General features: G+C 45.6%; 3 protein-coding genes across 3 annotated transcripts; 2 read left to right on the forward strand and 1 right to left on the reverse strand.

The window, feature by feature from the left end:
• Window positions 1-2,385: 2,385 nt before the first annotated feature.
• On the reverse strand, window positions 2,386-4,859 carry LOC117135266 (protein sly1 homolog). The gene is made up of 5 exons (XM_033295426.1): window positions 4,680-4,859; window positions 4,446-4,605; window positions 3,700-4,388; window positions 2,919-3,628; window positions 2,386-2,864 (listed from the first exon to the last, which is right to left on the reverse strand). The coding sequence occupies exons 1-5, from the start codon at window positions 4,705-4,707 to the stop codon at window positions 2,532-2,534; spliced, it is 1,920 nt and encodes a 639-aa protein (XP_033151317.1). The 5' UTR covers window positions 4,708-4,859; the 3' UTR covers window positions 2,386-2,531.
• A 327-nt stretch (window positions 4,860-5,186) lies between these two features.
• LOC117135273 (out at first protein) lies at window positions 5,187-9,399 on the forward strand. The gene is made up of 4 exons (XM_033295440.1): window positions 5,187-5,537; window positions 7,294-7,407; window positions 7,489-7,807; window positions 8,290-9,399. Exons 1-4 carry the CDS (start codon window positions 5,271-5,273, stop codon window positions 8,586-8,588), a joined length of 999 nt encoding a protein of 332 aa, XP_033151331.1. The 5' UTR covers window positions 5,187-5,270; the 3' UTR covers window positions 8,589-9,399.
• On the forward strand, window positions 8,584-10,126 carry LOC117135281 (out at first protein-like). The gene has a single exon (XM_033295452.1). It carries the CDS (start codon window positions 8,610-8,612, stop codon window positions 9,048-9,050), a length of 441 nt encoding a protein of 146 aa, XP_033151343.1. The 5' UTR covers window positions 8,584-8,609; the 3' UTR covers window positions 9,051-10,126.
• The last annotated feature ends 3,637 nt before the right edge of the window (window positions 10,127-13,763 follow it).

Genomic DNA, 13,763 nt, shown 5'->3' on the forward strand with positions numbered 1-13,763 from the left:
TCCCGGCTGGGAACAACAATGGCATATTCCGACAAAATGCTGACAAGGACAACACAAGGAGCAACTATGGGAGTCCACAGGTCTGGCGCAGATCAAACAAAATTAGAATGTAAAGTTGAGAAACATGTGTTATGGAATTCTCCAGCTGAAGTAAACTATAGATGTATCTTATACTCAAATATGAAACTCAAGGAAATTATTTTAATATTAATGTGATGTACAACAATATGATTTACATGTAAGACTTTAATTCACTTATATCTTACATAAAATTTAGATGGCATAATACTACGAAGCATATCCAAAACATTTCATGGGTTGCAGATACATTTAATTATATTTATTATTTAGGATCATATGTATATAGTTACTTTTTGCTTGTACTGCTTAAACAATATCAAATATTGATGTTTAATAAAAGTGGGGAAAACTTATATTGCGCTTATAAAAACCACCAAAACCACACGGGTTATGCCCTCCCATATGAACCCAGATATCTGACCAGATCTCAGCAGACTCTCCACTTCGAGTCCATTCATTGGGTCTGAAGATCCCAACCCAAAGCTGAAGCTGAAGCTGCGTCTGAAGATCGCCTTCTCTGTCTGGCCGGCACTTCATTTTGTGGGATCGTCCGACCGCCTGACTGGCTGTTCGAGCCGCGCTCCTCGAATTTTGGAATTTGTTCTGCCTTGTTAAGAGTTGTTAAGATTATGATATATGTATGGGATGTCGGCGAGTGTGTGTCGGTGTGCTGGCGGAGATTCTGCGGCTGGGGCGCTGCGGGAGCGGATCGGTCGGATACGGCAGAATCATCCAGCAAGACGACGACAGCGGCAGCCATTATGATTCACAGCAGGAATGTGGGAAACGGCTGCCTGACCATTTTATTTTTTCCTCGATTTTTGGGTCTCGGCGGCGGAGGAGCTCCGCTGGCTACGAGATCCACACCACACAGATACTCACGCTCACAGCGACAGTTGCATTTACCACATAATCGATTCATGCATGTGGCAAGTTAAGAATTTCTTTCATGTTGCGTTCTCGTTGTTAGTTTCTGTAGTCGTTTTTCCCTCTCATTTTTTCCTTATGATTTGTTTGAGCCGCATCTTTTCGGACCACCCGTGAAATCACTTTGGGTTACCAGTTTCTGGTTGGGAGTCCGACTTCTCGTTTCCCCTGTACTTTTATTTTTTTTGTCGAGTCTCTTGGTCTTTTTTGGGTCTTGGGCTTTTGTTAAATTGCTCTTGTTTATGTTAACATTTAAATTGTGGCCACGGGTAGTCTGGATAGTCTGGTAGTAACCCAACCCCTGCCCGGCTGCCCAACCAAAACCAATATTTAAACTCAACGCTCCATGAATAATCATCGTCATCGTCATCATCTCTTCTGCGGCCTTTCAGCAGGGCCATCAATTCTGATTTACCAAAAGTGTTAATTAGCCCACGGATCGCTTTTTTCTCCTCCATATTTTTCTTATTTTTTGTGGTATTTGTTTGCCGCTTATCTCGGGAAACTTCCTACAGTGGCTTGAATGTGTTTGGAAATATTTTCAATTCGAGCTTTTTTATGGCCTTTCGCTGATCAAATTCCATTAAATTTAGGAAAATCTTTGGGATCACTAGTACGTTGCATAAATGTGGGATATTCATAATTTTCAATAATCTCTATCGTTGTTATTACAATTGATTTCTATAATTTGGTATCGGTTAATAAGGTTCCTTAAGCATTCCTCTTCCTGCCACTTATTTTTTCTACTTGTTAGAATTTTCATTTACATCATATTTTCTTGCAGAACCAATCCAAGCCAAAGATGGGCTTTCAGGGATAATTTAACGCTCTTCTTTGATGGACTTGCCTGCCTGGCTGCCTGCCCGTCTCCCAAGGAAGCGACATTCAATCAGAGCTGCAGTGCTTCGAAAAAATGCGCCTAGTGCTCCAGTGCGCTGGCCATGCCATCGACAGCGACTCGCCTCGCTTAGGTCCATTCATAGTTGGCCAGGGATAGTGCTAATTGCTGGGTGCTGTCCCTGCCAGCTTCTGCGCCTGTCCCCAAGTGCCGCGCATAGTTGTCGCCCCATAATTGTGGCACCGCCGCCGAAGGCAGCGGGCATCGGGATGGCTGGGCCATCATCGCCTCAGCCGTTGACTGGTTGTCTGTCAGCTGTCCATCAAAGCGTTGCCAAGTTGGTGTTAATGGGTGCCTAGAATGCGAGTGCCCCTGCCCGCCGCCCAGCTCCCATTCCAGCAGCTCCGTCACCAGCTCCCTGGGCTTGTTGTACACGAGGCTACGCATGTTTTTGCTTGTTGTCCTTCGGGGATTAAGCGTCAGGTTGGAGTAATTGCCGAGTGCTGAGCTCTGCCTCTGCCGTTGCGTTCGCTTGCTTCTCTTTTTTGCCTGGCATTTAATTTATTTTTGGATATGCTTAAAGTAAACGAAAGAAGTCACACAGACACCCATGTACATGCACATGCACATGCAACCAAAACCCGGTCCACTCCGCTCAGCAGCAATGGAATCGGAGCAGCCGCTCCTAACTTGTCGCCGTCGGCGACTGGATCTCGCCGCCCAAGGCGGAGAGCTCCTTGAGGAACTGCCTCGCGTTGGTCAGCGTGGAAGCGCCATAAATGATCCGCCGTTGCACATTGGACGTTTGCTTCTGTTTGATGAAGTCCACCAGGTTCTGGTACTCGATGTAGTTGCCTCCGCCGACCATGAACACTACGGCGTCCTGGAATGGAGCACGGTTTTTGGGCAGGACCTCGCCACCTTTGAGCAGTTTTGGATCCAGATAAAGGTAGTCATCCGTCTCCGCATTGCTGCGGCACTCCATCACCTGCTCGGTGATCTTGGTCACCGGAAGATTCTGCAAGCAATTATGATATAGAACTAGAATTTGTATTTGGAAGGAGAAACTCACATGACGCTTGACCACCAGATTCTTGACGCCCTCCATCACGAAGGAGCTGCCCTGTGAGACGAGTTTAGTGAACATAGACACAGTCTTGGTGCCGCCACCCTCGTACTGGGTGGCTTGGCTGATGCTCGGCGAGCGGTTCATGATTCCCTTCCAGCGCTGCACGTACGCAAGGGCAGTTAGGTCACAACCGGCTGCCTGCAGCGCCTCCTTCAGCCGCTCCTGCTCCGATTCGGGTAACTGCTGGGCGCAGATAAAGTAGATGATATACAGGCGCAGCTTGTCCTCCGCCTGGCCAAACTCTCCATCTCGCAGTAGGTCCAGCAGCGGCCTGTCCAGTGTCTGCTTCGACATGACCTTCTCCTCGATCTCAAAAAACGAATCCAGTCGTCGAGCCTTAATGAAGTTCAGGATTGCAGTGGCGATCTTGGTGTGCATGTCGATCAGTCGCTTCTTCTCCATCAGTTGGGGCAGCGAATTGACGGCATTGGTGAGCCTGGCCGTGGTGTCGTTGACCAAAGAGAATGCAATGTCCGACTCGCCCTCGATACCCATCGATGTCTTCAAGCGCTTGATCTCCTCCTCGGAGTTCCGATAGGACTCCAGCTCCTCCTGGATGGCTTCGGCCACCGTGGGGAATGGACTGCCCTTGTGCGTCATCCAGAAGCGGTCGTTGCGGTCCAAGTCACAAGCCTTGGGTTTCTTGCGGGCTCCTAAAGAATAGAAAAACGTAGTTGGTGACTGTCAGTTATTCAGCCCTTTCATAAGAAGTAATTTTACTTGCCCGCACTAGCCGTCTCGTCCTCCACGTAGACAAGATTCAGTCCCAAGTCCAGAACATCGTGCACAAGCGCCTGGTACGACCAGGTGTGATGAAGCGGCGTGGCTAAATCCATGTTCCTGTCCAGCAGCAGGAGCACAGGTCTCTGAAAGCTGAACACTCCGCCGCCGGCTTGCGTGGCATCCATGTGGAACAAATTGGCACGCGCATCCCAAAGGTTCTCGCGCAGCTTCTTCTCGAGCTTGCGTGCCACCATTTCAGCGGCACTGTTCCGCGGACAGCGAATGATGGGCACATTGCCCAAGGTCACAAACAGGGCGAAGAGGGAGTCTACGATGGAGTCCATCAGAGCCTCCATCTCTTCATCGCGGGTGTTGGCCCGGTTGATGGCGTAGTATGAAAGCTGATCGCTCTGCTGGTGCTTTAGGATGAAGAAGTCATCCTCCAGACTGATGAAGTTCACATACTGGTCGTAAACGCGATGGATGTTGGCCACGCAGCCGGCATGCAGGGCTGCGGCGGCCAGATTCTCGATTTTGCTGCGCGTAATGGGAGCTAGGAAGTTCAAGTGGTACACGTCGTACAGTCCGTTGGAGAAGTCCTGCTGAATCCTGTCCAGATTCTCGTCGGTGGGCAGGCAGAAGTATATAGCCGGCACATCCGGAATGGAGTCGCGATCCGAGTGCAGTTGCCTGGAGGTAAATTAAAGCCTTAATTCCTGGATTCCTGGAGGATCTCGCACAACTTACACATGCAGGGTCACGCCCAATTCGCGCAGCTCCTTGATGGAAATAATGGGCGATATGATGTCCTGGCCAACGCGATCGTAGATGAGGATCTTCCACACGGGCTCAGCAGCTAGGGCTTTCGGCTGCTGCGAGTTCAAATTAAGCATCTGCTTAATGGCATCTGCAATGATTAATAGGAAAACCCATTAATTAGCTTTTCCTTTCAAAGGGGTCATTGTTTTCAAAGTTTCTCACTGATTTGGCGCTCCCGTAGGGTCAGCATTATATGGTCGGTCTTTAGCCTGTCCTTCTGAGTTAGTTTCAGTGGATTTTCAACAATCTATGTCCCTTTTAGCAGCTGAAAAACATATTTTACAAAAAAACAACACGTCACAAGCGACGTCGAGGCAACGCGTTTTGGGAAATTTTAGTGCATAGTGCAGGCATCAGCTGTGCGGCTGGTGTGAACGTACGCAGCGGAAATGCCAAGATATATTTAAATACTAAATGAAAGTGAATGTAGTCTATTTAGTTCGTTATGAGTCGTTCCTAAGTTTTGAAAGATGCTCGATTGATTTTAAGTATAACGCTGTAAATATGTGTGCCAGTGTAGTGCAGCTATATTGGTTTGGTATATTTTCTACAATCGAAAGGCTTCGTAGGCTTCAGTTCGAGAAGGTTGGCAGCCCCCTTTGGGATTACTGCACGGTCACACCTGTCAGCTGATTTCGAAAAGTCACCTTCCAGTCAGTTTCCCCTTTTTCAGCCAGTTATTTTTCGTTCGTCGATGCGAGTGGTTCGTTGTGATTTCTTGTGCTTTTATTTAAAAATTGTTGTCGCATCGCAATGATCTTGAAGGAGGAGCATCCACACCAGCGCATAGTAACTGCCGCAAATGCGGTGAAACAGGCGCAGATCCGCTGGCGACTTGCACATCATAAGGCACTCAGCCGTACTCGAACACCAGCGCACGGCAATTGCTGCGGTCGCGTCGTCAGTAAAAATCACTTTTTCAAGCACAGTCGCGCGTTTCTGTGGTTCCTGCTGTGCAACATAGTGATGAGCGCGGACTCATTCGCCCACTCCCAGCTGCTCATTAACGTCCAAAATCAGGTGCGAAATCACAAAACATGGCCTAAAACACTTAAATACCCAAAACGCAAAACACAACACGCAACAACAAGAAACAGTGACGCTGGCAGCGCTGCCCATCTGATTTTCGAACATCTCATTTCGAAAATAAGCGCGCCAAAGCAAAACAAATTTAAAACGCGAGAGAATGCGAGAGCGAAAGAGAGGTGCTTAAGACAAATAAACAAATCCGCGAAAACAACAAATGGTTAAATATTAAAAAGATAGTAATTCAGTGACAGTTTTGACAGCTATGACAGTCGAATTGTCAAGTTGACAAGTATATGTATCTGAAACTTGCCGAGTCATACATTGTAAAATACGGCAATATATTGCTTTTAGAATTAGTATTGATGCCTTTATTTAAATACAACAATCATTTAATAAGCAATGCTTAGTTCGTTGTTAAGAAGACGCAGTCCATGGATCCATCCAATAAGTGGCAAATTCAAAGGATTGCACACACGCATACACACCCACGCTGATTAGGTTTACCAATTTAGATTCGTGCAGCACAGATGCACAACAAATCATGGCTCCTATTGATTTATGCAAAATACAGGATTCTCTGAATGGAAACATGTTCTGTGAGCTTGTACTTCGCCAATATCTAATTAGTAGACCGTTAAGTAGGCCAGATAATCCATCGATGCCTGATGACCATAAAACAAAGCGCTATTCTACATGCTTGCAATGGCATTATGTACATATATGCATGTACATGCATATGTGCAGTTCAATGCCAGTATTGAAACTTACACTTGGCTGTCGTTTCGTTTTTCCACTTTAATATTAGTTGGGTTTGTTTGACTGGCTCAATATTGACACTTTGCTTTCGGCTTTTCCATAAATTTTAGATTAGTTGGCCGAAAAAGCACTGGGCTTGAAATGAAGGCAGCCTCTCTCTTTCGCTTTCGCTATCTCACTTGCACACAGCGTGTTTTCGTACATCTTTGTTTACATGTGACATCCTTCATTGTTCTCTGCGCTCTGTCCCTGGCCCCAAAATGTCCTGATGGCTCTCTTCCTTCGCTCCTCCGTACTTCCTCCTCTCTTCTCACTTCTCTCGGTTATTCTTTGTTTACATGCGCCTTTGTGCAAACACACGGAAAACCCAGAAGCAACAAGAACAAAGCTGAAAACATAGTTGTTGCAAGGGTCGAAGCTCGAAATACCCTGGGAAACCCAGTTCTTAATCACACTAGTTCTAATAGTTAATCAGTCGTCATTTTGTACCAGCTACTAAAAGACATCAGGATTAAAATATCCGTTTTCAGAACGGGGAAAGTAGTCTAGTCCAGGGTATCCTCACAACAACACCACCCACATCCAACAAATTTGCTCATGTACACGTGTAGAGGGCAAATACTGCTGCTGTTGTTGTTGAACTACATTTGCAGTTGTCGTGGGATGAGGAGTTGGCTCCTCGGCTCTCATCCCCATCCTTCCCTTTGCCAAACCCCATCCCACTCATCTTCGTTTCGTTTTCGTTAGCCCCCATGCTTGCTTTTTTCTATTTTTCAACTCTCTTGACTCTAATTTGGTTCATGGCCGCCCAGCTTCAGGAGCTGTCATAGTTAATTTAAGTCCTGACAACGTAAGGAACCCCTCTGCATCATCTCGTGACTGCCTTTGTGCCGTATTAATATTTTAGCTGGCTAGGGGAGGGATGCCGAGAACGTAATTTAACACTTGTTGCTCTCTAATCCGTTTCATTTCCTGTTTTTCATTTTTGCAGGGCGGCGAGGTGATCCAGGAGAGTATTACCTCCAACATTGCCGAGGACCTGATAACGCTGGAGTTTCAGAAGACCGACGGAACACTCATCACCCAGGTCATCGACTTTCGCAATGTGAGTGAAGGATCCGAGGCTCTAGAGAGCAAGATGAGAGGCCCAATTGAAATTGAAACCTCTTATCCATCTTTCCCGCAGGAGGTTCAAATCCTCAAGGCTCTGGTTCTCGGCGAGGAGGAGCGTGGCCAGAGCCAGTACCAGGTCATGTGTTTCGCCACCAAGTTCAACAAGGGCGACTTCATCTCCTCGGCGGCAATGGCCAAGCTGCGCCAGAAGAATCCGCACACCATCCGCACTCCCGAGGAGGACAAGGGCCGCGAGACCTTCACCATGAGCAGCTGGGTGCAGCTCAACCGCTCCTTGCCCATCACTAGACATCTGCAGGGACTCTGCGCCGAGGCCATGGACGCCACCTATGTCCGGGATGTGGACCTTAAAGCTTGGGCGGAGCTGCCAGGTGAGTGCTTCCTTGGGGATGTTTAGTGCGTGGAATTGGTAAATCTTTAAGCGCATTTCTGGTTGAATGTTTTTCATTAAACAAGTTTCGACAATTCCATTTTTGGGATAATATGAAATCCGTTTGTGCTCCTGAGTATTTAAAGTTCTACCTATAAAAAGTTATCGCGTGCGCTGCGCAATATGGTTCAGTTTTTCACAAACAAAATTAATGAAACGAATCTATAATCAGTGCGGAAAAAGTTAAAGCATTCATTTCCAGTTTTGCCTTTTAAAGAGTTACCAATTATTATACTTATAAGTTAAAACAAAAACACGTTAATCGAATGTTAGGAAAGTTAGTGAGAGAAATCCGTCTGAAATCTTGGTAGATGGAAAACTTCAGTACAGATATCGACCAGTTTTGAGGGTATTTGCCACTTTGAAACTTTTTGTTTACGCTTTTGTTTCGCTTTCCGTTCGTTGTACTCCGGCTCCCGGCAGGCTCCTCGATTTCCAGCCTGGAGGCCGCCACCGAGAAGTTCCCGGACACGCTCTCGACGCGCTGCAACGAGGTGAGCAGCCTGTGGGCGCCCTGCCTGTGCAACCTGGAGACCTGCATCGGCTGGTATCCCTGCGGGCTCAAGTACTGCAAGGGCAAGGGAGTCGCCGGAGGGGACTCGTCGGGCGCCCAGCAGCAGGCACAGCCGACGAATTATCGCTGCGGCATCAAGACCTGCCGCAAGTGCACACAGTTCACCTATTATGTGCGGCAGAAACAACAGTGCCTCTGGGATGAATGACGACGCGGCGAGCTGCAGCTGATGCAGATGCGCTGCGCCAGGCGGCGGAATGGGAGCGAGTTTGGGGATGATGCCAGAGCCACCTGCCCGGGTGGCGAAACAAGAACAGCTAGCACAACCGCGACAATAACTGGCGGGGGAGCTGTGGGAAGTGGGAAGGATACAACGACAGCGACAACAACGACGACCAACAAATTACGCCAACTGCTTTTGTTGGTCCAGCAGCAGATGCCTTTTGCTCTGTGGAGTTTTCCGGTCCATCACATTTCCCAGTCCCATCACCAGTCCCAGTCCCAACATAAGCCCAGCCGGCAGCAGCAGCAGCATCAGCATCATTCTCAGGTTGCCCCCACTCCGCATCACCAGTCATCACCATCAACACCATCATCAGTAAAACCACCATTATCATCATCAGCATCATCGTCGTCGTCGTCGTCCGCAATGGCCGCCATCGTTGCGTGATAATGAACGCTTGAAAAACCCAACTTACACAATCCACTACACTACACGTCCAGGAAAAAAACGAATGCTGACACTTTTTCCGCTCACGATTCAAGGCGATTCTGGACGCGGACATTCGAATGCAAGCCACTGGGTGGAGGGTTTACTACAGCAAAAAAGGAGTAAAACGAAATAAATGTAAAAATGTGCTTCTGTATACTATGTATATATATGTATATTTAACGATGATTAGCTTTTAGCCAGCTTACGTTTTACGCTTATGCCGGATTTCGTTTTAGACCTAGATTAGGTGTCCTTATTCAATTTAATCCTAAGAGAGCTCGCTGAATTAAAGGTTAAGCACTTCTGAGACGTAGTCCTTTGCCATTTAATCCTTTCCTACAATTTGATCCTTTATCAAATGATTTACATTTTCTATGACAGCTTTACAACCTAAAACTTATTGATTTACTTATAGTGCAGCACCTTTCTTGTAATTATCTATCACTCTTTAGATCTTTCTTAACTTTTTCCAAGGTATTTGAGAATTTATAGCAATTTTTCCTCCCTGCTCTCTTTGCCTGCTCACCTTTCAAGTCCACTTTCAATTTGTTTACTTTGCCCGTTCACTCCATACTTTTCCATGCACATTGTGCGCAGCAATTTCGTTTCAATTACCCTTTTAGAGCGCTTTATGTTTCCTTTGTTTGCCTTTATCTCCACTTCACTTACCTTAACTGAAGCCTGATTAGATGTATTAAGATTGTTGGACACAATATCGCGTTGCACGCCCTCTCCACCCGTGTTGCGTTGAGCTCAAGAGTATTAAATAGGAATAGAAGTATAAATAAATTAAATGTGGCCTTAGCATATTTTACGAGCGGTAGAAAAAGGACATTAATTGAACTAAGGAATACGTATGTCAGGCGTTGGCAGAACTCGGAATTAATTGTGCTCATAATAGTTGTAATAGAAAAACCACAAGAATAAGATTTATGGCCATTTGGGGGATGGTGAATGTAGACGGAGAATTCTACTAACCAAAACGACTGCCGCATAAAAAAAAAAAAGCTTTTGCATCTTACCACTCGAAAAAGGCTGTTTGAGATACCCCTTCCCGTTTCTTTCCTTCTAATCTTTCCCTTCAAATCTAATCCTTATAAACTAGACCGTAAACACGCCTGCCTTTTTGCCTTTGACTTGTAACCTTTTCCACTTTGTATTTGAAACAAATGAAATACCTTACGATGGCAAAACCTTAAGCAAATTGATTGATACCAATAATAAACAATACCAAGAACAATAATCTATTGTATAAATTTCAAGAACCTAGTCTTCTTAGAGTGTTAGAATGGCATATTTTCCTAAAAGCGTACTACAAAAGAAATCAAACCAAAACCAGAAGTTGTAAACCAAAAGTTTCGACAACAAGAAAAACCAACGGTGATAATAATTTTTTCTACAATATAGGAAGACAGCTCCTTTGACTCACTGTATAAAATGTAATGGAAACGAAATTGATTAGTATTACTAAGCATTTAAAACTGGTAAGACTCGATGATCTGAATTGTGTAAAGAGCATTTGCCAATATTAACGATTAATCGACTAGTCCTAACTAAGAAATTGAAATTAATAATTAGTCTTAATACAAATGCTGACGAATTCTACGTTTTATAAAAAACAGAAATGAAAAAACTCGACACCGACTTTTATTGTGATTGGAATTTCTGTTTCAGGCTTATTTGCATTGATTTCGACTGCATTCGATGGAAAGCCCAGTTTAGCAATGCTTTTCCTAATCATTGAAGGGCTCACGGAATAGCCAACCTCTCGATGCATTAAAATGCCCGGCATGCTGTGCGTTGTTTGCCCAGTCCTCACAGCTCCTCCGCCAGGAGCAAGATCCTTTCGCTGCGAGGCCCCCATCCGCATCCGCATCCGCATCCTGTCTGCAGTGCGGACTGCATGAAAGAAGCAGCTCGTCCTTGCCGCTGTCTTGAGCCAGTGGCAAATCCTTTATGCGATTTGTAATTCATGAGCAGAGCGCACAGATTCTTATCATTTATTTTACTGCGCAATCGGTATCGACGCGGCGCCGCCAGGAGGAGCACGCAGCCAACCGACATCTAGACAAACACTTTCAGCCAATAACTATATTCATGGCGTCGACTGTAGCCGACGATAGCTTAAGACGTGCGGAAACCAAATCGGCGTCGTAGAAAATTGAATTTGTTACGATTTCGCAGCAGCAGCTGTAGGAGGAGGAGTGCCAGTCGGAAATGGCGCAGGAGTCCTGCTCCAGGAGCTCCTCGAAACCCAATCCGATTCCCAATCCGATGGGGAGCACAAACGTATGTGCATGCCTAATGAGCCATGAAATGCCAGAGCCTGGATCCCTTTTGCCTGCGCCTTTTTTCGGTGTGGTGGGTGGGTCATTTCCTGGTGGGTAATCAGCGACAGCTGGCTACTCGGAAAGCGCCATGGTGGTGTGGCGTGGGTCAGGGCCACCCGGTGACCTCGTCCCGACACACGCCCGTTTAATTAAAGCATGCAGCTGCTGGCGTGTAAATCAAACAAAATCAACTCTCTTCGCAGGCTCTTAATTAAGTTTACACTCTCGGAATTCGATTTTCCCATCCATATTTTTGTTTTTCCCACTGGTCAGCCGCGCACCCAGCAAAATTGGCGGAATCAATAAGGTGAGGCACAAACAACATGAATATATAGCTTGTGTAATAACCAAATAAGCTATTATTACTTATATTAAATGAAGCGCAACAGTGAACCAAAATATTTATATATTTATCTAGCTACTAAAACGCTCCAACTTCCGCACTTGTTCAACTTTACTTCCCCAACTTTCCCATTGAAATCCTTCAAAAATCTGCGCTCTTGACATTTGCAATCGTCAGTGCTGGTTTGTCAGTGTTTGTTATCAGGCCAGCGAAAGCAGCTTTCTCCGCCGACTTTCCCCGCGAAAAGTTCTCGAGTGCGAGTAGAAGTACATGGGCCTCCAATGTGTGTGTGTGAGTTTTTCCTATTGACTTTTCAGGTCAAAAGGCGGCTGTGCGCTTAATATTTGCATAACTACTTAAAGCGGCCCACACGAACACGGAATGTTGGGTACTTAGCATACATATGTACATACATATATCAGAAGGGCTCGAATCGGGGACTCGGTCGCTAGGCATTCGTGTGTTTATCTCTGCGTTAAATTAAAATCACTCATACGCCGTGTAATCATCGCAAATAGGCCCTCCAGAGTTCGCTTCAGCCGCAAAGTTCAAGGCGCACTTAAACTGGAAGGGGGAGGGGCTTGGGTGTAATAAATCCCAAGGCCCCCCTCCAGAAACCCCACTAATTTGGCCGAGTCACGTAGGGCGGTGAAACAAAGGCAGCTTCAAAAGCCGACGACTTGCCAACTACTGTTGAAATGTAATTTTCACTTTTGCCAACTTGACAAACTGACGCACAGACTGACATTCCACCAGCCCCTTTGCCAGGGGCGTGGGCATGGGGTCAAGGGGGGAAGGTCTTCGGCATAATTGAAAGTTTTAACAATTAGCGGGGGGATCGTCAAGAGTACACAGTTTATGGCCAAACGACTGCGCCTAATGGTAGGCCATAATTATTGTTTGTGTGACCCTTGAATTGAACTCCATTTAATTGAAAATGGCTACATTAAGTTGAGGGTCTGCGCGCTGAAATTATGAAACTTTGGCTTGTCTTTCTGTTCAGTTTTTCACAATATATTTTACTTCAAAATAAATTAAATTTTCAAAAGTACTGCTTGGGATGTAAAGGGAAATTGTAGCTCCCAATTAAATACCCTAGAATTAAACATGACAAAATTAACGAATGGTTTTGATTTTTTAATATTTTAAGGAGATTATTTAGCTAACAATTATAACCAAATTACGCCCAAAATGGCCCAAAATTGCATTAATAAAATGATTACTTTTCCGCTTGGCAACGTCTGCTAATGTCCACATTTATATTGACTAAAATCGAATTTGTTTTCCAGAACACCTGTCGTATTCATTTGTAATTGTCATTTGATGACAGCTAATTGAATCGACCCAATTGGATGGCCCCAAGGCGGCTGGAATGATTTTAGGGACCTTTTCCGGGTCCTTCGTCTTCGTCCTGTCATCATTATCGCTGCCATTATGCGTGTGGCTGGTGGGATCTGTTGGTCAGTCGTCCTCTTCGGAGCTCACCAACTGCACTGTACATAAATCAATGACAATCAAAATTCATTTCTTTGCCCTGATTTATTGCTTTTGTTTGATTTTTTGGAGGGTTGGTTGGGGGCTGCCTTATCAGCAATGCATATTAATGTGAGTTATGTGTGTTCGTCGGAAAAGAAACAAAACAAAACTAAGCTTAGCTCAGCTCAGCTTCCTTTCTCCCATTTCCCCCCACCCCCGCACAAATATTAAGGATACGCAGGGAGCATCGGCATGTGCACGCCCTCTTCAGCTGAATGGCAACCTTTTCTCCGTTTTTATTTCAGATTTTTTGCTACTTTTTGGGTCGGGCTGGTTTATACCCAAATCCACGCCTCCGCACTGCTGCCAAATCATCAATCAAACGCGTGTGATTTGCTACAGTTCAAATTTCGCTCTCAGTTCAATCGTTCAGCCATTCAAGCAGAAATACAAATATTTGCTTTTTTCCAAAGTACAAAAGCAGCCTGAAGGAAGCGTAGCCGGGGGACACTGAGAGAAAAG

This window comes from Drosophila mauritiana, chromosome 2L (genome assembly GCF_004382145.1).
Source record: "Drosophila mauritiana strain mau12 chromosome 2L, ASM438214v1, whole genome shotgun sequence".
In the NCBI taxonomy this organism is placed as follows: domain Eukaryota; kingdom Metazoa; phylum Arthropoda; class Insecta; order Diptera; family Drosophilidae; genus Drosophila; species Drosophila mauritiana.